Source organism: Rhinolophus ferrumequinum, chromosome 12 (assembly GCF_004115265.2).
Source record: "Rhinolophus ferrumequinum isolate MPI-CBG mRhiFer1 chromosome 12, mRhiFer1_v1.p, whole genome shotgun sequence".
Classification (NCBI taxonomy): domain Eukaryota; kingdom Metazoa; phylum Chordata; class Mammalia; order Chiroptera; family Rhinolophidae; genus Rhinolophus; species Rhinolophus ferrumequinum.
In genome coordinates, this window is record NC_046295.1 from 64,641,822 (window position 1) to 64,668,313 (window position 26,492).

Below are 26,492 nucleotides of genomic sequence, written 5' to 3' on the forward strand. Positions count from 1 at the left end.
GTAGTTACCTAGCATTTTTTAGCAAGTTCTTCAAATCCTGCATTTTTGGAAACGTTTTTAGTTTCAGTTTACATTCATCCTGCTTTTATGTGGTCAAGTGTTTGCAACACCCAAAAATCAGAGAAGGAGACATAAACAGGTTCTCAGAAGTAGTATTTGGTGGGGGGTGGGGGCGTTTGAGTGGGTACTGGTCATCTGATTGGTGAATATTTTTATGTATGGCAGCTTTTGCTTCTCTCCACAATCTTATGATTATAGATAGGTCGTGGTTAACAAGCATCTGGATAATGAGGACTTCTGTACTTGATTTGTGGAAGTAGCGCCTGTTTGCTCAATAATCTATTGCAGAATTTCACTCACTCATTTAGGGCCTGAAGTGAGTGAAATTTCCTCACGAACATGCTTGTTTAAGTTGTCGTACTTGAAACTTTCAAAAAGTTTGGCAGACTTACAGAGGATTAAGGATCTTTGGTTTTAAGCTTTTATAGTTCCCTTGTCTCTAATGCCTAGTCTCCTTTTACCATGTTTAAAGTAATCCATCCTTAGTGTTACAGGCCTAATATACATGCAAGTGCATTATAAAAATAGATTGCCAGCCTAGGGAACCAGGCCTGTGTTGGGCGGGGTCATTACAGGAGGGCGTCATCTTAGCTGGAGAGGTTTAAAAATCAGAATTCAATGGATTTTCCCCCCCACATCCTCCCACAAAACAGGGGTGCTTAGTCTTCAAATGTGTCATAAAACAGAGATGATTACCAAGAAATAAACATGGGTGGTCTGGGGATTACTAATGTAAAAACAACAAAAATAAACTAAAGTGAAAACAAAAAATTCTCTTCCTTCTCCAGCACCTTAGTCAGGTGCTGGGGGGGGGGGGGTTGTGGAGCAGTGGCTGTAGCTCTGAAAGAGGGAGGAGCTTGTACACCATTTCTTTGGAGCAGTGCAGCCCATCATCCCTTTCTGATGGGGTACAGGGTTCGGGAATATCACCCAAGAGGCGCTGTAACGTAATGGTTAGTCATACTGACTCAGGCAGACTACATGCGTTGGAATCCTGACTCTTTTATTTCATTAAGTATGTGACACCGGACAGATTTCTTAAACTGTCTGACTCAGTTTTATCACATGTGAAATGGAGATAATAATAGTACCTCATAAAGGGCAAGGCATGAATGTATCTGATGAGCTTAGAATAGAGCCTGGCACACCGTAAGTGCTATGTCTGGGTGTGTTACCGTCATTATTGTTAACTTCAGTTCTCAGAGGAGCTTTCTCTGACATTTCTAAATAGGTCAAGTCTCTTCTTTATAAGATCTGATAGAACCACTTATCGCAGTGATGATAATGAGTACCATTTAGTAGGTTTACTTGATTATTGAATTAATGACACTTTCTATGTAAGTGAGAGTAAGAATCATGTTTGTTTTTGCTCACGTTGTTCACAGGTCCTGATAAGTGTCCAAAAAAGATTTATTTAATGAATAAATATTTTTACAATTATAAAATAACTCAGCAATAAGATGTTATTTCACCTCTAAAATGAGCAAAGACTAAAAAATACTATCATAGCTAGGCAGAGAGGTAAGGAAATAGACATTATCATGTGCTGCAGTTGGGAGCTGTCTGTAGACCCTACCTTGAAGGCAGTTTGACCAAAAGAATTAAAGAAATCTCTGCTTTTGTTTCTATGTCTAGGCATTTATCAAAATGACGTAGAAGTATATTAAAGGGTTAACATAAAAAGATGTTCATTGTAGCACTTATGTTAGTGAATCATTGGAATCAAACTAAGCAAAATGACTATAAATAAAGGCTTGGTTAATTATAGTATATCCATCATTAGAAATCATGTAGAACCATGGTTCTCAAATGAAGATTTTTTTATTGACTGCAAGACAGTTACCAAACATTAGATGAAAACAGATTGCCAAACTCAATCTCTTGAGGAAACTAATCAGAATCTCTAGAATCAGAATCTCTAGAGTTGAGCTAAGAAAAATATTTTGTATTGTCTAATGAGAACCCTAGTAGGTGATTTCAGTGACAGCCTCGTTTAGGAACCACTGTTGGCAGGGGCTCTCCAGTATGCATTGACTCGCAGTCAACTGAGCCCACGGTTCTGCTCATCCTTAAAGCCAAGTGAAATGCCAGCTACATTGAAATCTATTGGAACCCTGGAAAACAAGGAAAGAGAACTTCAGAAGAACTCCCCCGGACCCCCCCAAACACACACACACACACACACACACACACGCACACACACACACACACACATCTGGAAGAAGATTACCCAAAAAGCTAATTAGTGCTGAGCACCTAACACAAGCCAAGGAAAAGTCTTCTCCCACCCCCTGGGAAAAATTAGTGGATTAGTTTTCCCCCAAAAGAACAAAAAGATTTTCTTAAAACTTGGAGCAGTAAGGCTTGGTTCGGAGGTGATAGCTGTGGTTACGGGTTGCATCTTAGCATTTAGAGCTCATCTCCAGGCATGATTTTGATGGAGTATCTCATTAAGACTGAGTGAACGCATTTGTAGTTTTAGTCACCGTCGATGCTCCTGAGGTCCCGTGAGCAGAGGCCAGGCAAGTGAGAAGTTGGGGAACAAACAGGCCTGAGGTGTTGCACCACACAGAGGGGAGATCATGGGGTTCACCCCCTGACTTCACGAGGTACCTCTTGGGAGCCTAATGAAGTTCAGAATACTCCATGGCATCTCACATCTCCCTTGAGGAGACCCAAGCAGCATGTCGGTTTCTGCCCCTGTCCTTCCCTGGGAGGCCCAGCTGTTGGTCTGTCCCCATCACCACCCAGGGCAACACCTGCTACCTTCAAAGCCAAGTTGCTCCTGGCCGAGTTCCTTGGAGTGGAGCAGGACACAGTTTTGAAAAGTTTAACATCTAATTTACACACATGCCCATGTTCCCATTTTCTTACTTAGTTCACAGGCTTATAGCTTTACACTCTGATTTTGTTGTTCAATGGCTATTATATAGCCGTCTTCACTTAGACTTCCTGAGTGAGCTACGCGAACGATTATATATAGCAGGCTTTCCGGGTCACTTTAGTAATGTATTATTGCAATTAAAGACGATACATACTTGTTGAAGGACTTTTTATCCAGTGAATATTTCACTTGGATTGTGAACCCCTATCCCTTCTCTGAACTGCTGTTATGCTTCATGTAATCCTATATGTAAATGGGCAGGAGTGGCATCTGTTCTTGTCAGATTGGGCAGGAGATAGTGGACAGAGGAGACATGGTCCAGCTGACAGGTGTATAGAACAGGTGGGTGGCATATTTCCAATCATAGAATTCATGAAAACTCCATTGAGTTTGTGCACTTGGTATCTAGTCATTTGATACTTGTTCAGTATTTATCGAATGCCTTTTGTGTATCAGGCTTTGTTAGAGGTGCTGGAGACAGTACTGGGTAAGTTTCTACCCTCCCATAGCCTGCGGTCAGTGCTTCGAGAAGGCTTACAGAGCAAGATGCTGTACACAACTGCCTGGTCCCTGAGCAGTGTGTTTTTGTAAAGATCCCCAAATCCTAGAAAACATTTAGGAATCTAATTCTGGGATTTGGGCTTCAGCAGTCAGGAAAATAGTAATCAGGAAAATCAGGGAATATAAATCTGCTAACAAGATTCACAAAGGTGGATGAAAGCATCATCTAGTAAGACAGTACCATGAGAAGACTGCCAGGACCACTGATGAATTTAGTTTTAAAGGTTAAAAAGAGCCAGTGACAGAATTTGGTAAGTATCAGAAGGAACACAAAGTGGGTCAAAACTGAAAAATATGTAAATGTAACTTACAGTGTGGAAAAGAAAACACATCAAATTTATAGTTGATTAAAATACTTGATAAAATTCAACATCCTTTGTAATTAAGAAATGAAAAACATTTTTAACATAGTTTAAAATTTTATTAGGAACAAATATACTTAATTAAACATTTGAAACTTTGCCATAGAAGTTAAGAATTAGAAAACAATTTTGAAAAATAGGGATAATGAGGGATTTGCCTTCCTAAATATAAAACCATATTCAGTTATAGGAATTTTAAGTGATGCAGTATTAATTGTAAAATAGGTAAGTAGACCAACAAATCAGAATATAAACGATAGAAATACATGGAAAATCAAGGAAATTTTTGTGGTTTTGCAAAAAGGGACCATAATACTCAACCAAACCATATCAATTTTTTAATTCCTTTGAATTTCTCTGGGAAATGGTCTCTTTCCTTTGAATATTTTCTAAAATGAATGTTATGGCCCTAGGTTGGAGGGTTTAGTCCTAGTATCCCTTTTATGTCCTATTATGTCCCTGTCAGAATTTCTAAAGTATTTCACGTGATGAGTAAAACTGGGTTGCTCACTTTCCCAGCACCTGTCACAGACTCATTGTCACATCTAGAACACTTACACCACTTTCATTACTCACTACTCTCGTTCCTAAAAATGAGAGTCAGAATGGAGGGGCTATTAATATGATATATACAGTAGCTTCAAAATCTTATTCCCACGAGCAGATATTTCATAATAAGAAAGACCTGTCTTCCTTTCCTAAAAAGCAGTAAAGATGTAAGATTTAATTTATGTAACATATAACTGTATCCATATATATAATTGTATCCGTACTTATTATCACATTTAAAACGATAATTTGTTTATCCACTATGCATAAAGAAAATACATCTCTGTCTGAATGTTTCATCTTTTTCTACACCCTTTAGAAGAGTAGAGGTAATATAAACCAGAAGCTTTGTAAAACCTAGTAATTTTTGGAGACAGTAATATGAGAAGAGTGCCAGGACCACTGATAAACTCTAGTTTTAAGGTCAAAAAGAGGGTGATGAGTCCCAGCAAGGGAAACTGAGAAATGGCAAAGTGGTGGAGGGCCGTATCGTGGAAGCCAAGGCAAGAGAGGGTTTCATGTAAGGCAGCCAGCTCTTCGTGCTGCTGAAAAGCTGTGTGAAGAGAACCAAAGAGTGTTGATTGAAGTCCTTGACATTGGAGGTTATTGGTGACCTTGGCCAGAACAGTTCCCATGGAGAGTGGAGTGGCATGTGCATTTTCACATTATTCTCTGAAATCTGGGATCAGCTTCCCTTTAGTTCACTTACTGGAGTGGGGCTGTATTCTCAACATCTAGGACAGATTCTTCATTACAGGACACTGCTACTCTCTTAAGTCTTGGAAAATTCCATTAGGAGAACGAGGCTATGTAAATTTAGAGGCAGCTAAAAATGTTAACATCATTCACTTTGAGATAGGATTTTCAGTTTTTCTATTTACTACACTTCTTTGAGTGGGCTATAAAGCATGAATCATGTCAAATCATGCTCATTGATGGGTAAATCACTTTAAAATGTGATCGAATAATACAGCCATTGAATACCTGGAACAATTTGAATGAACGAAATGCCATCAAAATTTTAATCCTTTCTCAAAGTATGTAATAAAAACCTACACTCAGTGTAAACTGTAGAAATTAAAAACATGAATAATTGAGTGTTGAGAATTTTGAGGTATTTATGGATATTTTAGATGCATTAATATTTTTTAAAGTATTTTGGATATAATATCAGTATCAAATTATTGACGAAGGTTAAGGTGCTTGTTTTCCTTGACAGTCAAAATTCTATTTAAAATTAATTTGTTTTCTTGGCAAAGCCATAACTAGCATGCATGACATAAATGTATATTTCAAGTGGGGACTTAAATTGGATCAGTCTCTCAGAGATGGTGAGCAGCATTTGTTAGGAGAGAGAGGGTGAACTATGGTATGGTAGAATGGGTAGGGTAAAAAGTACTTCAGATTGTTGGGTCCATTATCCTGACCCTCTGTGTGCGGTGCTCTTCATAGGATGTTGTGGGCGTCCTAGACTGTTGCAGAGTAGTTGCCAAGGGTGGGTATATGATGAAGGAATTCCAGAACCTTTTTTAGGCTCTTTGCTGTCCTTATTCTTATGCCTAGATGTCTCTCCTCTCCTTTTGCTCCATCCTTTTTCTTTTTCATCTGTGAGTTTCTACTAATCCTTCAGCTCTTAGTTTTAAATATCATTCTGTCAGGGAAGCTTTCTCTTATCCCCCAGAATAGAACAAGTCTCCCTGGATTTATGCTCTCTTAACACTCAGTGCATTGCTTTTGCAAAATTCTTATCAAAGTTGCAACAGAATTACTTCTTGTATAAGTAGTTGTTGGTCCCCTCTCACCCTGCTGTGGTGAATTGCGAGGCGGCACAGATCATGGCCGTCTTGTTCACGACAGCTTTCCTAGTGCCTGCTGACCCAGCGTCATGCAGTATTTGTCGAATGAAGGGATGCCGCTGAAAAGGCCATATTGATTTCTCTTAAAAGAAACTGGGACTGAAGTTTTAAGATGGCTGGAGAATTGATCCTGTAGCTTGCCTGAAGCCCTGGGTGCATGACTCCCAGGGATGTCTGGGTAATTGAGCCGTGTTCTGTAATGCTGCTTTGAATTTAGAGGTGTACTTTGATGAGTGTGTTTCTGAGGAGTCTGAGAAAGTTAAATGAGGAGCTCATTCTTGACTAAGTATACCATACTGTACTGTTATGTTTTCTGGGCCTCATTTTTCCGTGAGTGTACTGTCCTGTGTTCTAGTTCTCTGTAGTTATATTGTAGATCATGAAATGGGGGGGGGGGATCCTTATTTCAGATGAACAATTATCAAGTGATTGTTCTAAGCATTTTACAGTATGAATTAATCTTCATAATAGCATAGGAAGCCGGTGTTATTCTTATCATCATCTTACAGATTAGGAAACTGAGGCACACAGAGGTAACTTGCCGAAGGTCACAGAGAGAGCAAATGGCAGAGCTAGGATTTAAACCCAGACTGTCTGACAGTAGAGCCCATGCTTTTAACTTTGCATTGTCCCAGCTCACATGAAGTGGGCCCTCACACACATCCAGAATAGTCTGAGTGAAGAAATTCCTTAGTTTTATGCATGTAAGATTGGCTTGAAGGAGGCAGTTGAGCTGTTAGAAAATTTTATCTGACCCTCACCTAATCAGACTTACCTACAACTTCCACCGGTGAGGCCCTTTTGGGAGACTCAGAGCTTTTATCTACATCAGTAAGTGGAAAATGTTGCGGATTTCTCGGCTTTGTTCCCAAGTGACTTGACTTTCTCCTGTATCCATCTTCCTATAAACCTTACTTTGATTTACCAGGTCTTATCTTTCAGATAATCTGAACATTGACACTTGTTAAAATGGTGTCTGTGCAATCACAGTTTAAGCTCATTCATTTAATTCCCTTTCATCTTAAATTCCTATATAAATGCTCAAAGAAATAGAAACATAAGGGAAAGTCATCACTACTGAGATATAGGCAAGTTAGCCATCAATTGTCAAGGTAGCATTCCCCCTCCCTCTGCCCCCAGCAACCCTCAATCAGCAACCCTAAATGAACTCAAACTCCTGAGCTCAGAGTTTACAGGGATATATTGTCATTGTTATTTTTGTATATCCAATTTTTATTCTCTGCATTATGATTGTGCAAAAAATGTTCATAGATGTTTTATATTTATAGGGTATCATTCCTTTTATCAGTCTCTTTCTACTGATCTATATATTCAACTGTCTCTTTGGTACCTCTCCTTCTGGGTGTCCTAAAGGCACCGCAGAGTAACATGGCATAAGTTAAACCACCTCCCATACCCAGTCTTTCATATTCTACCTCTTACCTTGGTTTTCAAATTTATCCTCTTCTTTTCTCCTGCCACTGTCCAATTACTGCAATCTCTCTCCTAGCTGGATTCCCACCTCTAGTCTTAATCTCTTCCAGTTATAATCAGAATGATGATTCTAAAGTCACTTTCTTGCTTACAACCATATAATACTTTATATTAGAGGATACATGTTATATATTTGTGGTATAGAATTAAATGATTTTTAGGTGTGATTTTTTTTTAAAAAAAATTACTAGGTACATAGTATCTTTTAGGTTTATTTCCAAAAATTACATGATGGATTACATGGTACTTGTGACATTTGAAAATTAATAAATATGCTATCTTAAAGTGAAAGCAAACATAATGTTCTCTAAATTCTTTATTTGTAAATCCACTTTTAGTACCTGTATTGTTTTGTGTGATTTACATATAATTTTTTTTTTGAAACAATGATTTCAAATTTTAGAAAGCACATTTTAGGCCTCAATATTAATAAATACCCTTTCCCTATCTTTTAGCTGCATTTTTCGGTAGTATCTTCTTTCTTCACATTAATGTATATTAATATTGGAACTTTATTCTTCAGATTTTTTGGGGTAAAATCCTAGTTTCAATATTTTTCATTTTAGCATATGCAATAAATTGCATCCTTTAATGGGAATATGAGGAAATTAGGTTTATATGATTTGCTTCTTATATTCTAAGAGTTGTAATTAGTGGGAAAATAAAATTGGAAGTGTTTGTTTTTTAAGGTGAGCACATCCTTTATTTTTTAAATTATTTCTTTTTTTCAGTTACAGTTGACATTCAATATTATTTTACATTAGTTCAGGTGTACAGCACAGTGGTTAGACATTTATATAATTTATGCAGTGATCCCCCTGATTAGCTTAGTACCCACCTACCTGGCTCTATATATAGTTGTTGCAACATTGTTAATTATATTCTCTATACTGTATTCTAGTTTTTTAAAGAAGCCATTACTTCTCATCTTTTGTTTGATTTTCGTTGTTTCTAGGTTTGTTAATCACTGGCCTATTAGTGGAGGTATCATCAGTACTTTTTAGACCACACCCAAGTTTCCTTGCTAGCATTGAAATTTACTTAGGGGAACCTCTAAAAGAAGGTAGCAGTGTTGAGTGTGTTTAAGTTTAATGAATACCTTCTCCGTCCCTGCTAAAGCCCTGTATTTATATTCTGTTAGCAATTGATGTAGTCCAATTTATGAAATTTTTTTATGACTTGTGCTTTTTGCATGCTAAGAAACTTTTCCCACCCAAGGCCACTAAGTTATTCTCTCCTCTAATTTCTTCTAGAAGTTTTCCAGTTTTAGATATTAAATTTAGGTCTATGATCTATTTTGAGTTTATTTTTATGTGTGGTGTAACTAAAGACTGATGTTTCTTTAAATGGGTTTCCAGTTGACCCACCCAGCACCATTTGTTGAAATGATTTTCCTTTCCCGTTAAATTGCCTTACCCTTTTGTCAAAAATCAGTTAATCAAATATGTGTAGATCTATTTCTGGACACTGACTCAGTTTCATTGATGGCTGCATCTATTCTTTCGTAAGTACCCGATTGTCTTGATTGCAGTAGCTTGAAATTATTGTAAGTCTAGAAATCAGGTAGAGTGAGTCGTCTACCTTTGTTCTTATTTTTTAAATTTGCTTTGATTATTTTAATTTAGGTCCTTTGCATTTCCATAGAAAATCAATTTCTTGTCAGTTGCTAATTTCTTGTCAATTGCTACTGAAAAGCCCTGCTGGAATTTTGTTGGCATTGCATTGAATATATAGATCAATTCAGGAATAAGACCACCCTACCAATACTGAATCTCCAATCCATGAATATGGTATATCTCTGTTTATTTAGGTCACGTTTAATTTCAGCATGTTTTGTAGTTTTTAATTAGAAGTCTTGGACGTCCTTTGTTAGACTTATTCCTAGGTATTTAATATATTTGGCACAATTATAAATAGAATTTTTTAAAACTTAATTTTCTAATATTTTGTTGCTAATATAGAAAATAATTGATTTTTAGAATATTGATCTTGTATCCTATTACTTTGCTAAATTCATTTATGAGTTGTAGCAGTTTTTTTTTTTTAAATTCTCTGGAATTTTCTACATAAACAGCCATATCATCTATAAATAAAATAGTTTTACTTCTTATGTTCTAATTTTTCTACCTTTTATTTATTTTTATTGCATTATTTCAATTGCTATGACCTCTGGTACAGTGTTGGATAAAAGTGATGCAAGTGGACATTATTCCTTATCTTAGGCGGAAACAATTCAGTCTTTTACATTAAATATGATATTAGATTTTTCATAGATTCCCTTTATAAGTTTGAGGAAGTTTCTACTATTACTAGTTTGCTAAGAGTTTTTTTTAATCACAAATGAATATTGAATTTTGTCAGATACTTTGTATCTATTGAAATGATTGTGTGGGTTTTCTTCTATGGACTGTTAGGTTGAATTATATTGATTGATTTTTGCGTGTCCTTTGCATTCCTGGGATAAGTCTTACTTGGTGATATTTCATATATTTTTGGATTCAGTTTGCTAATGTTTTGTAAAGTATTTTTGCATCAAATGAGGAATATTAAGCTATAATTTTCTTTATTGTAATACCTTTGTCAGGTTTTAGTATTAGGGTTATGCTGGCCTCCTTAAACAAGCTAGGTAGTGCTCCCTCCTCCTATTTTTGGAAAATTTTGGTACTGAATGTGTGCTAGCATTTTCCAGTGAACTCTTTCTTTTGGAAATTTTCTTTTTACTTAAAAAGTATTATAGATATATGACTGCTCAGATTTTGTTTCTTTGTAGGTCGAGTTTGTCATCCATCAGCAGTTGAAATTTAGTGTATTAAAACAACAGTAACAACAAACCCTTTGAAAGGTTCAGAACCTTTTAGAGAGAGATTATAAGGACTGTGGGGCAGATTGTTGTAATGACGTTGGGTGAAAGCCAACTTAGACCACTGGTATGTGGTTGGTAACTTGCTTTGTCAGGTTTTGGAAAAGTAACAGTCTTTTCTTTGTTTTCTTGGTTTCATTTTTATTTGTACCTTAAATTACACTAAAGATTAGATATGCCACAAGATAATGGGAAGCGATAAAAGACCATCTAAACACTCTATGAACTTCATTTAACAATCTCTATTTTTGTGTGTGTACAATACAAGTAGGAAAACTGAAAGTACAAATGTTATCTCACATGAAATATTTATTACTTTGTTTATTCCCTTTTTTTTTCCAGCTTCAGGTGTGCAAAACAATGTAATAGTTAGACATTTCACCCCTCACAAAGTGATAACCTCCCTCCCCCAATCTGTTGCCCCTCTGACATCGTATATATCTATTACAATTCCATTGACTCTGTTCTCTATGTTGTACTCATATCTCGTGACTATATATATTAAATTATAGTTGACATACAATGTTATTCAGCTTCAGCTTCAGGTGTACACTGCAGTGGTCAGGCATCTACACCATCCATGAAGTGGTCTCCCTAATAAGACAAGTGTCCATCGGATACCCTACAAAATCTGTACAACATTATTGATTATATTCCCCAAACTGTCTTTCATATCCCCATCTCAATCTTGTGGTTACCGATTGTGCTTTCTAATCCCCTCCCCTTCTCTATCATCCCCACCCAGTAACAGTCTTTTTATACCTTTTTTTTTGTGTGTAAAGAAGTTTTTCTCAAACTTTTGAAAGAAAAATATTTTCGTGGAACTTCTTCATGCCCAGTGCTGGTTTAAGTCATTTTTATCATAATGTTATTTAAATATGTATTAACTGAACTTATGCTTATAGTTCTGATATAGCTGTAAACCAAAACAGACATACAAATGTAACTTAAGTAAAACTATAGCATCAACATAATTCATAGGGAACCAGACTTGAGACAATATCTTTTTACTGTTATAATGCTGGAGGCATTGTGTGGTGATTAAGAGCTTGGTTTCCGGAGTAAGATTGAAGGTCAGATTTTTGTTCCACCATTTACTCTGCCCATGTGACATAGTTTACTTATTTATGAGTTCAATAATTTACCTGACTTACTAGAATTATGATGTAATTAGGATTATTGGTTTGTCACATCCTAGAACAGTGCGTGACAAACAGTAATTGTTTCATAAATATTAGCTGCAATAATAATTAGTTTTATATTGTTGTTTTACTGAAATCTAATGATCAACGTTGGGTTTAATGGTAGAAAGTCTGATTCTATATTTAATGTTTCCAATTTTGACTTTAATAATATAAATACTAAACCAATCTTCTTGCCTAAGTTAACATACAGTGTGGTGATAATAATTTTATAGCTTTTTTGCTAAATATAGGACAGTCAAATCTCATACTTAATAAACTGTGCTAGGTACGACTCCTAGTGAAGTGTCACTTGATGACTCCGTAAAACTGAGCGTCTAAACCTAGTCATCGTCCATGTCAGATATGTGAAAATACTAGTTGAAGTTACTTTTCAGTTCTTGAAGATGTAGAAAAAGCATTAATTTTCAGCATAGAGCTTATCATCTGACTTTTGATGGAAATGAGTACATCCTAGAAACTACCCTCAGCATTTTGAAAATACCTTGATTGGCTTGTCATTGATTCTATTGTGTATTGAACTTAGAATATACTGCAATACATTGATAGCTATTCTTTGTCAGCTTGGACTCAATCCATTTAATTACCCTAAATATCAGCTAATTATGCTCTCAACCAGTTGACATCAGTTACTGGTTGAAATATATAAATGGTAATACTAGAAAACTTTTCATATGGTACTCGAGAAAACTTGAAGAGCCTCTTCATGAAATTGCCAGTCAACTTCAAAATGTAATAAAAATGACGTACAGTTACTACCTGTTGATTCTTAAAGGTTGGTGGTAATTATAAAAGTGGATAAGCCTGTAACAAAATATTTAATTTTATTTACTTTGTGTCTTATTTATTTATTTTTTTCTGGGACCTTCAGCAATGGTACTATTTTACTAACTGTGTTTTACGGAGACTCTAAGTTCTTTTGAGTTCCAAATGCTTATATACAATTTTGTGTTTTGATTCTGCCACATGTTTGAACGGTTACAACTTCATTCAAATATTGTGCCTTAATGTATATGTTTTTCTTTCTATAAGCATATTCCTTTCAACTCCTTTTTATTTTCTCATTAGCCTATGACACTTAAAGTGGTACATTGCTTCACCATTACTTATGCCATTTTCATGAGGTCAAATCATGATGCCTTTCATTTGAAAATTATTAATGCAAAAGAGGTTTTGTATTGATATCTGCTAAAAAGAACACAGCACAAACAGATTTCCCAAGTCGAGTGATGTCACTTTAGTGATTGTGGGCACTAATGTGAGTAGAGATGCAGAGGCAGAGCGGGTGCTAAAATCACGCAGCAATACTTAGATGTAAATTGATTTTACATAAGAATTGTTTAGACGATTCTTATATTAATTGTATTTTTTTATTATGATCAAAATAAAGACAGTTACAAACATTTTGACATAGAATTACAGACCTCTCAAGAATTTATTTGTGGAGTCCAATCTGAGAAGCAACTGTACTGGGATATGGTGCAGAGAAAATGAAGGATTCTGCTCTAAGTTTTCAAAAACCAGAGACGTCTGTATTATTTTTTGTGTATCAATTAGTAATTGAATTTAGCTGTATGTAATAAAATACTCCAACAACAGTGGCTTAAGCAAGATTGGGGTTCATCTTTCTCTGTAAGGCAAGGAATCCTAGGCAGTTCAGAGCTGATGCAGTGGCTCCAGGAAGTTATCAGGGACCCAGGCTCCTTTGGGCTGGTCTCTCTCACCCTCAAGCTCTTATTTCATCCTTCCAAGTGGGCCTCTGCTCTAGCCACCATGTTATTGTTCCAGGCAGGAAGAAAGGGAAGGACAGAGGCCCAAAAGGCAAAAACCGGACAAGTCTGTGTGTGTTACACATCACCGGTCAGAACTGTGTCCTATGGCCACCCCCATTTCAAGGGAAGCTTGGAAATAAAAAACAAAAACAAAAACAAAAAAAAACTCAGGCCTTCTCTTTTATCTGCATTTTGTTGTATGAAAGGAATATAAATAAGTCCATAAATTGTTAGAGTATAAAGACCATATAGTCCTGTCATTTTGGGCTTAGGGATAATTAGTGATTTGTCTAAGGCCACAGACATCCGTTTCAGGACTGGAATTTGAAGTTCCTGAATTTCATGCCGCCACTGTTCTTTCCATTTACTGTGCTGCTTCATAAAATCTGGTGGCTCGTGTGTTACTCTCTTGCATAGACAAGACAGCTGTGTTTTGGTTACACCACTAGGGAGAAAATCCTCTAATCCCTGGAATGATTCTAATGAAAGCGATTGGAGGAAATTTCATGTTTCTTATTTGAGGCCTTATATGTTCAGCTTGTGTTGGGGGTGCTGCCAGTTTATGAATTTATGTGTTCATTCATTCATTCTTCATTCATTGATTCAGCAGCAACCATAGATTATAAGATCTGAAGTGCAGGACCATGTCTTACTAATTTCTGTATCCCCAAGTAGGTCCTCATTGATGAATGATTGTGTCATAGTTTCTGTCCTGAGGGGATCCTTAGTCAAGTCTGGGAGATAGACAGGAATGTGAATGACAGCAGTACGGCCAAGACAAAGTGCCTTGAGGTGATGGAGGTGCAGGTGAAGAGAATCTAAATAAATCTCTGAGGCTGAAAGAGGGTCTGGAAACTTTTCAACAGGAGATGGTCCCAAGTTCAGTCTTGAAGGGGGTTTTCAGGTGAACAAAGAGGAGGGCTGAATATCAAACCAAAGCATGTGTTTTTAGAGGCCCAGTGGGGAGTGAGAAACTGTATTTAAAGAAGACGTAAGAAATGTGGGGAAAGGCCATGATAGCAGGAAGTGAGGCTTGACAGGTTGACTCTGGCCATGGCCCCATCATACAGGCCTCATTGCCACGTTAAAGGATTTAAATTTACCTAACTCTGCTGAGGGGGCCATGGAAGCAGGATACGGAGGTGGGGAATGGAGGCTCAGATCACCTGGTGTTGCAGTTAGACCTTGGCACCTTAATGCAGAGCTCACGTCTTTGTAGGTGAAAGGCACCTCTTGTCACCCAAGCTGTAGATGACTACGGCAGACTAAACCATCAAAATCCTTTGTTCCTCCCTGCCCAATGCTCCCCAGGATCTCCCTTTTGGCAGAGGCTTACTTGACCTTTGTAGTCACGTGCGGACTGCATGTGCCCCATTTCACTTTTCCTGCCCATCATGTTGTCTTCACTCTTATCCCGTCAAGGACCCACCACAAGTGATTCCTTTTGACCTCTGCCCAATAAACAACGATTTACTCCTATGTGGTAATTGGTTATCGTTGGGTGTATAGGAACCGCAGATGGTGAAATACACCAGACACGTCTTTTACCTCCAATTGTGAGATGAAAGGCCATGTTGCAGGCATTTCAGACAGCAAGGAGGTGGGAAGCCTGCCCTTAAGGTTTGGTTTGAGTGCTGGCACCCGGCCTACCTATCCTCTCTCGGGGTCTGCAGCCTGCCTGTGCCCGTGACCCCAGCAGGCACCCCTAGTGGCTCTTTTCCCAGTCTGTTCTCCCTTCTCTGCTAAAGACGTTTCTTCCCCACTTCCCAGATGTAGCCCCTCACTCTCTCCTTGGACTCCCAGTTGCATCATCTGTGGTCTGGTGCCCAGCAGAGAATGTCTACCCTCTCTGACATCTACCCTAGAACAGATCTAAGCCTTTTTAGCTCTCCTCTAGTCATGACTTTTCTGATGGCAGAGGGTGAAGTTGTAAGTGCGTCCTCTTGGTTAATATACACATTTTATTATTAAGGGGCTGACAGAACTTCTCTCTTTGTGACTTTGGACACAAAATGTACCATGAAAAAGCTCACCTCTTTTTTATTGGTCATTTCTTTTTTTTCCTTTCTTTCCCTTTTTTTTCTTATGCAGGCATTATTATAACAATAAAGAAAACCAATAAAAAATTTCTCAAATCTCACAACCATAAGGCATCAGCTATTTTTACTTTTTGCTGTACGAGTATGCGTATTTTCTTCCAGTCCCTGCCCATATGCAGTAATATTAACTAGATGCAGTTTTGAAGTGCATTTACTTTTTTATGCTACATGATGATCATAGCAAGGAAATTGAATTGAGATACAGGAATATCTTGGGTAATAATGGCTTCTTATTTTGATTATTTCCCTTTAGGAAAGACACTGCTGATCCTGTAACATGGAGGATTGCCTTCATACGTCATCTGAGAATCTGTCCAAATTGGTCAGCTGGGCCCACAGCCATGGGACTATTTGCAGCCTCATTCCTAACCTGAAACACTTGCTTTCAGAAGGTTCCCATGGGAACCTCACAGCAATGTGGGGCTGTAGTGCTGGCCATGCTTATCACTGGCCCCTGACAGCTACCTGCAGAGCTGGGTCCCAAGAAAGGGTCTGTTTCCAGGATAACAGAAGTTTTAACTCTGATAGTCCCAGTATAATTGGAGTGCCCTCTGAGACACAGACTAGCCCAGTTGAAAGATACTCTGGGAGACCAGTGAAAGCAAAGCTAGACTGTAATCGGACCAGAGACTCTTGTGACTTCTCTTATTGCAGTGAGCCCTCTGAACTGGATGAAGCTGTTGAAGAATATGAAGATGAAAACACCCTGTTCGACATGGTTTGTGAGTCCTCTGTTACAGATGAGGATAGTGACTTTGAACCTCAGACCCAAAGGCCTCAAAGCATTGCTCGCAAAAGGCCTGGAATAGTTCCCTCTTCTATTCATTCAAGCTCCCAGACTCAGATGGTTGATGAATGCAGCAATGATGTCATCATCAAGAAAATCAAACAAGAGATTCCCGAAGATTATTACATTGTGGCCAATGCAGAGCTGACTGGAGGAGTGGATGGACCGGCCCTCTCCTTGACTCAGATGGCAAAACCCAAGCCTCAGACTCATGCTGGTCCCTCCTGTGTCGGGTCTGCTAAGCTAATTCCCCACGTAACATCTGCCATCAGCACAGAGCTAGACCCACATGGTATGTCTGCATCCCCCTCTGTGATGTCCAGACCAGTTGTCCAGAAGACGGCTAGGGCATCTCTGGCTTCACCTAACAGAGGGCCCCCTGGTGCCCACGGCACCAACCAGCAGGTGGCCATGCAGATGCCTGTGAGCACATCCCATCCTAACAAACAGATCAGCATCCCTTTGTCTGCCCTGCAGCTGCCTGGACAGGATGAGCAAGTTGCTTCTGAAGAGTTCCTGCCCCATCTGCCCAGCCAGGTCTCCTCCTGTGAGGTAGCCCTTTCTCCCTCAGTTAACACAGAGCCAGAAGTGAGCTCCAGTCAGCAGCAGCCCCCACTTGCTCCAACCATAACCACTGAGGCCATGGCACAGTGCATACCAGGTATGGCATGTGAGGTGACAGTGAGTCCCTCATCCAAGTACATCAGAGAATTCCGCGCCGTCAACACTTCTAAAACCATTGGCTCAGTTTGCTATAATTCAGGCCTTTATTATTCTTAGAAAGATAGAAATAGTGAAATGTATTACATCCAGGTGCTACTATAAAGGAAATTCTGAATTAAGGCCATCCATCTAGTTGATGTATCTCAAGGCTGAGGGGATAGCTGTAGGATTGTGCTGTTGGTACTGCATGGCTAGATTTAAGGTTTGTATCTAATCTTAAGCTGAATTTTTATACAGTTATTTTTGAAAACAGTTTTATGCTGCCCTAGTTTCGAGGTATTTGGTTGCTCTTTGAAACCAAAATGACATTGGGTTAGGCACAGAATGACAATAGGCCTAATGTTTTTCCATTTATTTGTCTGAATCAGCTTGGCATTTCTGTTCGTTTTCGTTGGTGCGGCAGTTAAAACAAGTTTTTTAAAAAACAACAAACCTTTCTAAAAGAAGTATTTGATCTCTCAAAATTTAGAAGAACCAGATAGCTTGCATTTCTGGAATATGTGCGTCTCACTGGAATGGTTTGGGAGGAGGAAAGGGAAACAATTATATGAGGCCCCCATCTGTAATTCTAACATTCTAATGCTCTGTAATTTTAACATTCGGTACTTCTTTAATCTGGGCTATTATTATATGAAGAAGGTTTGGATGTCACACGTTTAAGTTTATGATTCAAGTCTAATAGGCCAGAAATTGGAAACATAGACGAGGATGAATAGACATGCAGAGGATATAGAAAGCAGAAATTTGTGGCACATTTTGGTTTCATTTTACTCCCTCTCAAGAAAGTCATGTATTTTGGGAAGAGCTTCCTAGAATCCTGAGATACCTGTGCCTTTACCCTGTAACTTTCTAGAATTAAGTGGCTTTACAAAATGCTTTCCCAGTGTTAGTGTCAACCTTAAGATCCCCAAAGGAAATCTTTGGTTTATGATTTTTCTAACACAGTCATGGTACTATAATAAAATATACAATTGAAAATAGTCCCATCTTGATTCAGAATTGTGCTTTTCAGTTTATTCATTTTTATTGCATTTTAAAATAATAGCTTTCTTGAGACATAATTCACATACCATGAAAGTCACTCTTTTAAAATGTACAAATTCAGTGGTTTTTGGTATATTCACAGACTTGTGCAACCATCACCACTATCTAATTTCAGAACATTTTCATCACCCCAGAAAGAAACCCATTAGCAATCACTCTTCCCCTCCTTCCAGCCCCCGTCAACCAAATAATTTACTTTCCGTCTCTATGGATTTACCTATTTCTGCACATTTCATATAAATGGAGTCATGTAGCCTTTTGTGACGGCCTTCTTGCACTTAGCATAAGTTTTTTAAGGTTAAGCTATGTTGTGTGTGTCAGCAGTTCTTTCCTTTTTATCGCCAAATAATATTTCATTGTATGGGTAATACCATATTGTTTTTTTTTTCATCAGTTGATGACATTTAGGTTGTTTCTATTTGAGGGCTATTATGAATAATGCTGTTAATAACATTTGTGTACAACGTTTTATATGGATATTTCATTTCACTTGGGCAATAACTTAGAAGTGGAATTGCTGGGTTCTATAGTAACTCTATGTTTAACTTTTTGAGAAGCTTCCAAACTGTCTTCCAAAGCAGCTTCACCATTGTACAGTCTTACCAGTATTGTAAAAGTTTCCTATTTCTCCACATGCTCAACAATACTTCTTATTTTCTGTTGTTTTTTTTTAAATTATAGCTTTAGTTTTGTTTTGTTTTTTAAATTTTTTTAAATTATAGCTTTAGTTTTTTTTAAAAAATTTGGGTGTGTGAAGTAATATCCCATTATGGTTTTGATTTACATTATCCTAATGACTAATGTTGAATTTTTTTTCCTGTGCTTAGTGGCCATTTGTATATCTTCTTTTGAGAAATTCAAATCCTTTGCCCATTTTCTAATTAGGTTGTCTTTTTATTGGTAAGTTGTATGATGACCTCTTTATACATTCTGATTGCAAGTCCCTTATCAGATATATGATTTATAAATATTTTCTCCCATTCCATGGGTTGTCCCTCCTTCCCTCTCTTTCTTTCTTTTTTTTTAAGTTTTACTTCAGTCATTTAATAATAACTCAGTCTTTGGCTAATATTCACATCATTAGGTACAATGTTATCTTTATTAGCCTGGCAAAAGTCTTTGTACTACTAGGAAATCTCACTCTTGATACCTGCAGGATATAAGAACTACCTTTTCACTTAAATAATTGTGAATCTGATTTGTCTCTCCCCCACCTTTTGTTTTGTAAAAGAGGAGACTTGACAGAGTTTTCTACATTCTCACTTAAATTATATTTGAGGGTAGAATTCAGAAATGTGTTTTGCAAAGTGGGTCAGTACACCAAAACAGCTTAGTAAGACTGTTAACTTGAGTTGCACACACTTCCATTAAATTACCTCTGTAAAGCGAGATGGCAAGTCGTCTTTGCATCTGCCGAGTGGATAGTAAATCAGATATTGAGGCTCTTTACTAAACCAAATATGAGTATCTTACTATATATAACTATTTCAGAGAAGAAATTCAGCCTATTGCAAAAAATATTTTAATCTATTTTTTTGTTGTATAGATTACATTTTCTTAGGGTTTTTTTTCCTTTTCTCAATGAAATTGCACTTTTTATGATAGCTATAAAAAGTAAGCATGGCCAAGGATGGCACGTAACATACACAGTCATAAATTATGATTTGGCTTTATTCTCCCAGAGAGGATAGGTTTAGCTTGGAGATGAACCTTCAAGAAAAACAGTCTTGAAGAACTGGTGATTGGAGTTTCCTAAGGAATGATCCTGATGTTTTCATTCATTGCTCTGTGGAAGGATATTATATTGCTAAGATATTGTTGGCTTTAGAGAAACGCTATTTGGATTGGAAACATCAATGGGACAATTAAAATCTGATTGACATTTTTCTATTGGGAGAGATATGTAAATATAACTTAACAATTTATCTTTGTTGCACAGAGCCCAAACTATGCTTTGTGCTATAAAAGTTTTATTTGTTTTTGCATATTTATTTATAGTAAATAGTTGTACTCAAAATTTTACTTATTTATTTTGTATATTTGTTTACAGTAAATAGTGTTCATTGTAAACATAGATTTCTTTTTTAAATTTCGAATCCAGCACATCCAAATAAATATATGTGAGTAAATATGTACAGATGGACCTTACATGGTTAATAAGCATAGCATACTTGGGATTAAGCAAAGAAGAGAGGTTATGAAAGAAATAGCTGAAAGCAGAATCAGGGACATTTAAAATGGATGTTGTATAAGTCTTTATCAAATGGAGTCTTTATTAAATCATTGTAGAAATACTTCATACCTTTGAGTAATTTTTTTTAAATAAAGAATTTGACAAATGACTATTGAATCAGCCAGAACAAAGAGAAATTGTTCCACTTTGTTTAGTTTTACTGATGTCATTTAATTCTGTTCCCCCACTGGAAAATCATCCTAATTTCTGTTCAGAACTAAACTCACAATGTTATAAAATGTTAATGAAGGTGGATAAAATTATTAATTTTCATGTCAGTTCTGTCATACTGTGCAACCCAAATCTTAGCAAATAGTAACAAGTAAAGAGGACGTACGTTACTAGAATTACTGACTATCTCCCAACAGCTTAGAGTCTCTTAGTTTTGTTTGTTTTTTTAAATTTATTGGGGTGACAACTGTTAGCTAAATTACATAGATTTCAGGTGTACAATTCTGTAATACATCATCTATAAATCCCATTGTGTGTTCCTCACCCGGAGTCAAGATTCTGTTAGTTTTTGAGGTTTTTAATTTGGACATGTTGCATAATTTTAAATCTCCATTACACCATGAGTTGGGTTTTTATGTGTATATTTCTTAAATATGCACACATACACACCACTCTCTATGATTTTGTGCAAAGACCCCTTTTATTAATCAGCTCTTATATCAGAAGTTTTGTAGTAGCAAGCAATCAACTTCCGCTTGTCAGATTTGTAATGTATATGTTTTTTCTTTTGAAAATACACATTTTTATCTTTTTCTAATAGATTCATATATATTCTTTACATATTTGAAATATTAATTCACAGTTGATTGGGTATGTTGGAAATACATAATCATGTATATTAGAAATACATTTCTTAATTTACCATTAACCTTTAATTTTGTTAATGGCATTTTTTCCTTTAGAATGTTTTAATACCCAATTTTTAAAAATTCAATTTAGTCAAACGGAAACAAAAATAATTTACTCATTTTTCTCAACCTCTACCCCCTTCTTCTAACAACCACCATTTTGTTCTCTGCATCCATGAGCTTGTTTTGTTTTTTCTTGGTATAGATTTCCACTTGTAAGAGAAATCATAAGGTATTTGTCTTGCTCTTCCTGATTTATTTCACTTAGCTTAATGCCCTTGAGGTCTATCCATGTTGTCAAAAATAGCAAGATTTCATTTTTTTATGGCTGAATAATAATTCATTGAGTGTGTGTGTGTGTGCGTATGTGTGTGTGTCACATCTTCTTTGTCCATTCATCCATCAGTAGACACTTAATGTTGTTTCCATATCTTGGCTATTATAAGTAATGCTGTAATGAACATGGGGGTACATCTGTCTTTTTGAATTAGCATTTTCATTTTCTTTGGATAAATACCCAGAAGTGGAATTGCTGAATCAGATGGTAATTCTACTTTTAAATTTTTGAGGAACCTTCGTGCTGTCTTCCAGAGTGGCTGTATTGGTCCACATTGCAGAAGGATTCCCTTTTCACTACATCCTCACCAACACTTGTTATTTCTCATCTTTTTGATAATAGCCATTCTGATAGGTGTGAGGTGATATCTCACTGTGGTTTTATTTTCACTTATTCCATTTTTTAAAAAAATTTTATTGGCGAATAGTGTGTTTCTCCAGGGCCCATCTGCTCCAAGTCGTTGTCCTTCAGTCTAGTTCTGGGGGTGCAGCTCAGCTCGAAGTCCAGTCACCATTTTTAATCTTCTTAGTTGCAGGGGGCGCAGCCGACCATCCTATGGTGGGAATTGAACCAGCGACCTTGTTGTTGAGAGCTAGCGCTCTAACCAACAGAGCCATCCAGCCGCCCCTCCAGAAGCTTAGCAGCAGCTTGATGTCTTTAATCTACTAGTTGTGGAGGGCGCAGCTCACTGACCCATGTGGGAATTGAACTGGCAACCCTGTTGTTCAGAACTCACGTTCTAACCAACTGGGACATCTGACTGCCCTGTTTATCCATTTTTAATCAGATTTTTTTTTTACTATTGAGTTGTGGTATTTTTTGAACTATGCATTTTCTTAATTTTTATGAAGGCTATTCTTTCTACCTTTATCTGTCTAGCTAGTTAGTTACCAGCTTTTCTGCCTTTGGTATTTTGCTTAGAAAGTTCTTTCCCTACCTTGAATGAGAGAAATATTTACCTATATTTTCCTCTGGTTCTTTTCTGGTTTTCTTTTCCTCTCCTCCCATTCTGTCTTCTTTCTTTTTTCACATTTAACTCTATAATAAAATATATTTGGGAGTGGAATCTCACTTCATTATTTTTGCAGGTAGTCAAATGTTCCAGCATCATTTGTTGAATAATTCTCAATTTCCACTGAATTGATTTATGTACCATAGTTTTTTTATAATTGGGTCTATATCTAGATTTTCAACTCTATTTTTATTGATTTATCTTTTTTCTTCTAATTTTTACTATTCAATTATATTTTATACAAAACAAAATGCATTCAGAGAAAAAGAGAGGTCAGTCTAAAGCATTTAATAGAATATTTTTTGAAAAAACTACTCAAAATTGAGTTCAGTGAGCTTTTAAAAATTGAGTCATTCATTGAGGCATCAAGTGCTCACCCTGGAAATGGTATTGAGATCAGTCACATAGACCACACAGCTGAGTGTGGGTACTGTGGGAGTGTTCTTCCAAGGACACACTGGATTCTGTTCTTGAAAAGGGCAGCAAACCAGAGATACCCACTACTATTTATGTGGGGTTTGTTTTTTGTTTGTTGTTGTTGTTTTTTTTTTTTTTTTTGAGCTTTAGTTTATGTGAGCAGATAGGAGTTATTTATATACATCACTCAAAGACAAAATATACTAGAACAGGTTTCAAATATAAGGGATACAAATAGTTAAAAATGTGTGTGTGTGCCTGTGCGTATGCATATATATGTATACACACACACACGTTATTTGATATATTTCCTTATTCCACAAGAAATCTATGCCTCTTTTTGCAAGATAGAACAAGACTAAATTTGTTTTCTTAGCCATGCCCTTTCCTGTACTTTCCTGCAGGAAGACCTGAGACATAAATTCTGAAAGGTAAGAGAGGCCAAGTACAAATTCATTCTCAGTTTACGCCATTGTTTCCCTCCTTCTCATAAGGGGGTGCTCATGTGGATTGAGATGGTGGGCAGTGCTGGCCATTGACATAGGAGAGTCTGGCCACTCCGAGTTTGCAATCAGACGTGCCCAGCTTGAATTCCCAGCCCTCCCTCCTGCTGGCCTTGTGACTTTAAGTCATTTCTTTTCTCTGAGACTCAGTTTGCTTATTTCAAAGTAATGTTAATAATGCCTGATTTATATACTGCATTTTGTTTATAATTGGTTTATTTCTAGATTTTCAATTCTGTTTTTTTAAATTTCTTTGTCTTTTTTCTTCTAGTTTTTACAATTTGATTATATTTTATACAAAACAAAATGCATTCAGTGGAAAACGAGGGGGTGTAATTTGAAAAACAAATGTAAAAATACAGGTAAAGCCCACTGACGTATGATAAACATTTAATGAACAGTAGTTTCTACCATTATTATTTTTACTTTCATTATCATTGTCATTGTTGCCATTATTAGATTGTGCTCAATACTCTTAAATACTGAAGTAGATTCCAATTTAATGCAGTTACACCCATTCATCTACTAAAACGGACCAGTATCACCAGTATCATCTGGGAGCTTATTAGAAGTGCAGAATTTCAGGCTGTACCCCTGACCCACGGAATCAGAATTTGCATTTTAACAAGCTCTCCAGGTAACTTGTACGCACACTGAAGCTTGAGAAGCAGTGATCTGAGGAATGCAGGATCCGCATTCTAAGGCTCATTGTTATTTCATCTGGCCACCCAGTAACTCTGAATACTTCCTGTGTGAGAGAATTCCCTCCTTTGTGCGTCTGCATGTCCCCACTGGGTTCAGAGGTTATATTCCTCCAGATTCTTTGTTTAAAACAATGAAGCCCAGTCTAGCTAGTTTAGGCAGAAAAAGAATTTAATAAAGGCCACAGAATTTCCTGGAACACCAGGAAACTTGCTTTCTGAGTTTAGATTGCAGGGAGGGCACAGTCTTATGATCTCAGGCTTTGCCAGTCAAATGCGTGCACACCAGACTCTAATCAGAAGTACCTGGAAGAATCTGTTTTGGTAAATAACAGTCAGTTTGTAGAGGCTGCAGGAGCAGCGTTCCAATAGTAGTTCCACTGTTAGAGGCCCAAGCTGGAGTTTTCTCTACCAGAGCAAATCTCTGATGTGGTCGGGGAATTATTTGTAGTCTGAGTTACACTAGTAAATTCTGTGGCCTTTATTAAATTCTTTTTCTGCCTAAACTAGCTAAACTGGACTTTCATTGTTTTAAATAAAGAATCTGGAGGAATATAACCTCTGAACCTAGGAAAGGTGTTAACCTCTCCAGGTGTTGCATGAAAAATACAATCCTTTCGTTTTTGCCACTAGGTGTGTATTTTCAGCTAAATAAATAACATCCCCTTGGTGAGTAACCACTGCTACCGTGATGCCCCATATTGTGTGCTTATCTCGGTGTACAAACTGCACAAGCAACCCATAGGATGCTGAGGGGTAGAGATAGCTTCTGCTCACGCTAACCCTTCCCTCCCTTCTCAGTGGGAGTTTTTGCTGAAATATGTCCACTGAGGCGAGTGATTGGCCCTATAGGTTACACATCCCCTGAACCTAGAATGGGAGAAGGAGGTACGTAGTGCCTTGCTTTCAGCCGAGGGCTTTAAGGGCAGTTCTGTGAAGTAAGAGAAGTGCCAAGTTGGAACTTCTTATCACCATGTTGAACATTTATTAAAAAGTTAATTTTGAATTATTAGTTTTCCCTTAAGTGTATCTTTTTCCATGTAAACTCACATGATACTATTTCCTGAAACGATCTATTTTATTTCTTTACCATTTCTCAGTTTGATCCCTGTGGCAAAGGGACTAAACAGCAAAACCACCAGGAGGTAGCCCAAATGAGGAGAATATTAGAAATCTAGACATTGGCATTTTGTACTGCCTCATATACTTCTTTTCTTCCTATTACCTTCCATTTCTTTTTCTTCTTGCATACTTTCATCTTCGAGTTGCAATTGGTAGTGGTGGTAATATGGAAAGTTTGCTAAGATCTGGTGATCATCAGGCCTATTTCTTAGAATAAACTTCATGGACCAGATGCTTACTTACTTGACTTGTGTTCCCTTTCTCTAGTAACACTGAGAGAGACTTGGTTGGAGCTGGAGGCTTTAATGGAACCACACAGCACCCTCCTCTTCAATCCCAGTGCCTTGCGCATAGTACACATATGGCCAGCATGTGGATAAATAATTGACAACAAGAACATGCCCTAGGGAAAGGTTATGTACCTGGGCCCAGGAGTTCCCAGGACTCACTGCTTGATGTTAGCAACATCATGTACAAGCAATAACCTTGTTTCATTCCTCCACTTACCTAATGGGGCAGTGAAGAAATCAGTCCTTCTCCCCCATTATGATATGGGACACGATGTCCATAGAAAGAGAGAGCAAGTCAAAACCTTGATGGAATTATAGATCCCTAATGTGTTACGGAACACTGTGAGCCATTGCAGATCTGTACTAACAGCACCCCTTCCCACAGCGTTTTGGAGGCTACTTTCTATCCCTCTGCTGAGTAGCATAAGGTCTCATTGTTTCTCTCCTTGAAGTTCACTAGTTATTGACTCTCCTACTTGGGTGTCAGGATCGGAGGTGCCAGTGTCATAAAGCCCTTCTTCCCCAATCAGTCACAAGGCAATTGTCAGAGTGGTTGTGGGGGTTACCGTAGGTATAGTAGAAAGCCTGTAATCATGATGCATTTAAGGAGCTGAGGGGTCACCAGACCCTGGCTGGTGAGCATTTCCCTTCTTCCTTCCTGCAATGCAGTTCTTAGAAAAGAGAAAGCTTTGGTGTTAAATGAATAGTTTTTAGCCTTGTTTTCTGCACTGGCAGAGAGAGGTATGGGAAGGGGATATGTGATT

The 26,492-nt window shown here is 37.4% G+C and overlaps 1 protein-coding gene across 10 annotated transcripts in view; it reads left to right on the forward strand.

The window, feature by feature from the left end:
- KIAA1958 (KIAA1958 ortholog) overlaps positions 1-26,492 on the forward strand; it is a 160,241-nt gene that overhangs the window by 47,805 nt on the left and 85,944 nt on the right. For 8 of the 10 annotated variants that reach the window (XM_033122284.1, XM_033122287.1, XM_033122281.1 and 5 more), the window contains one exon: positions 15,953-17,147. In XM_033122284.1, the coding sequence (XP_032978175.1) occupies positions 15,977-17,147 (1,171 nt within the window). In that variant the 5' untranslated portion in view covers positions 15,953-15,976. The remainder of the gene's footprint in view (positions 1-15,952; positions 17,148-26,492) is intronic. The other 2 variants (XM_033122283.1, XM_033122282.1) reach the window with 1 other exon arrangement.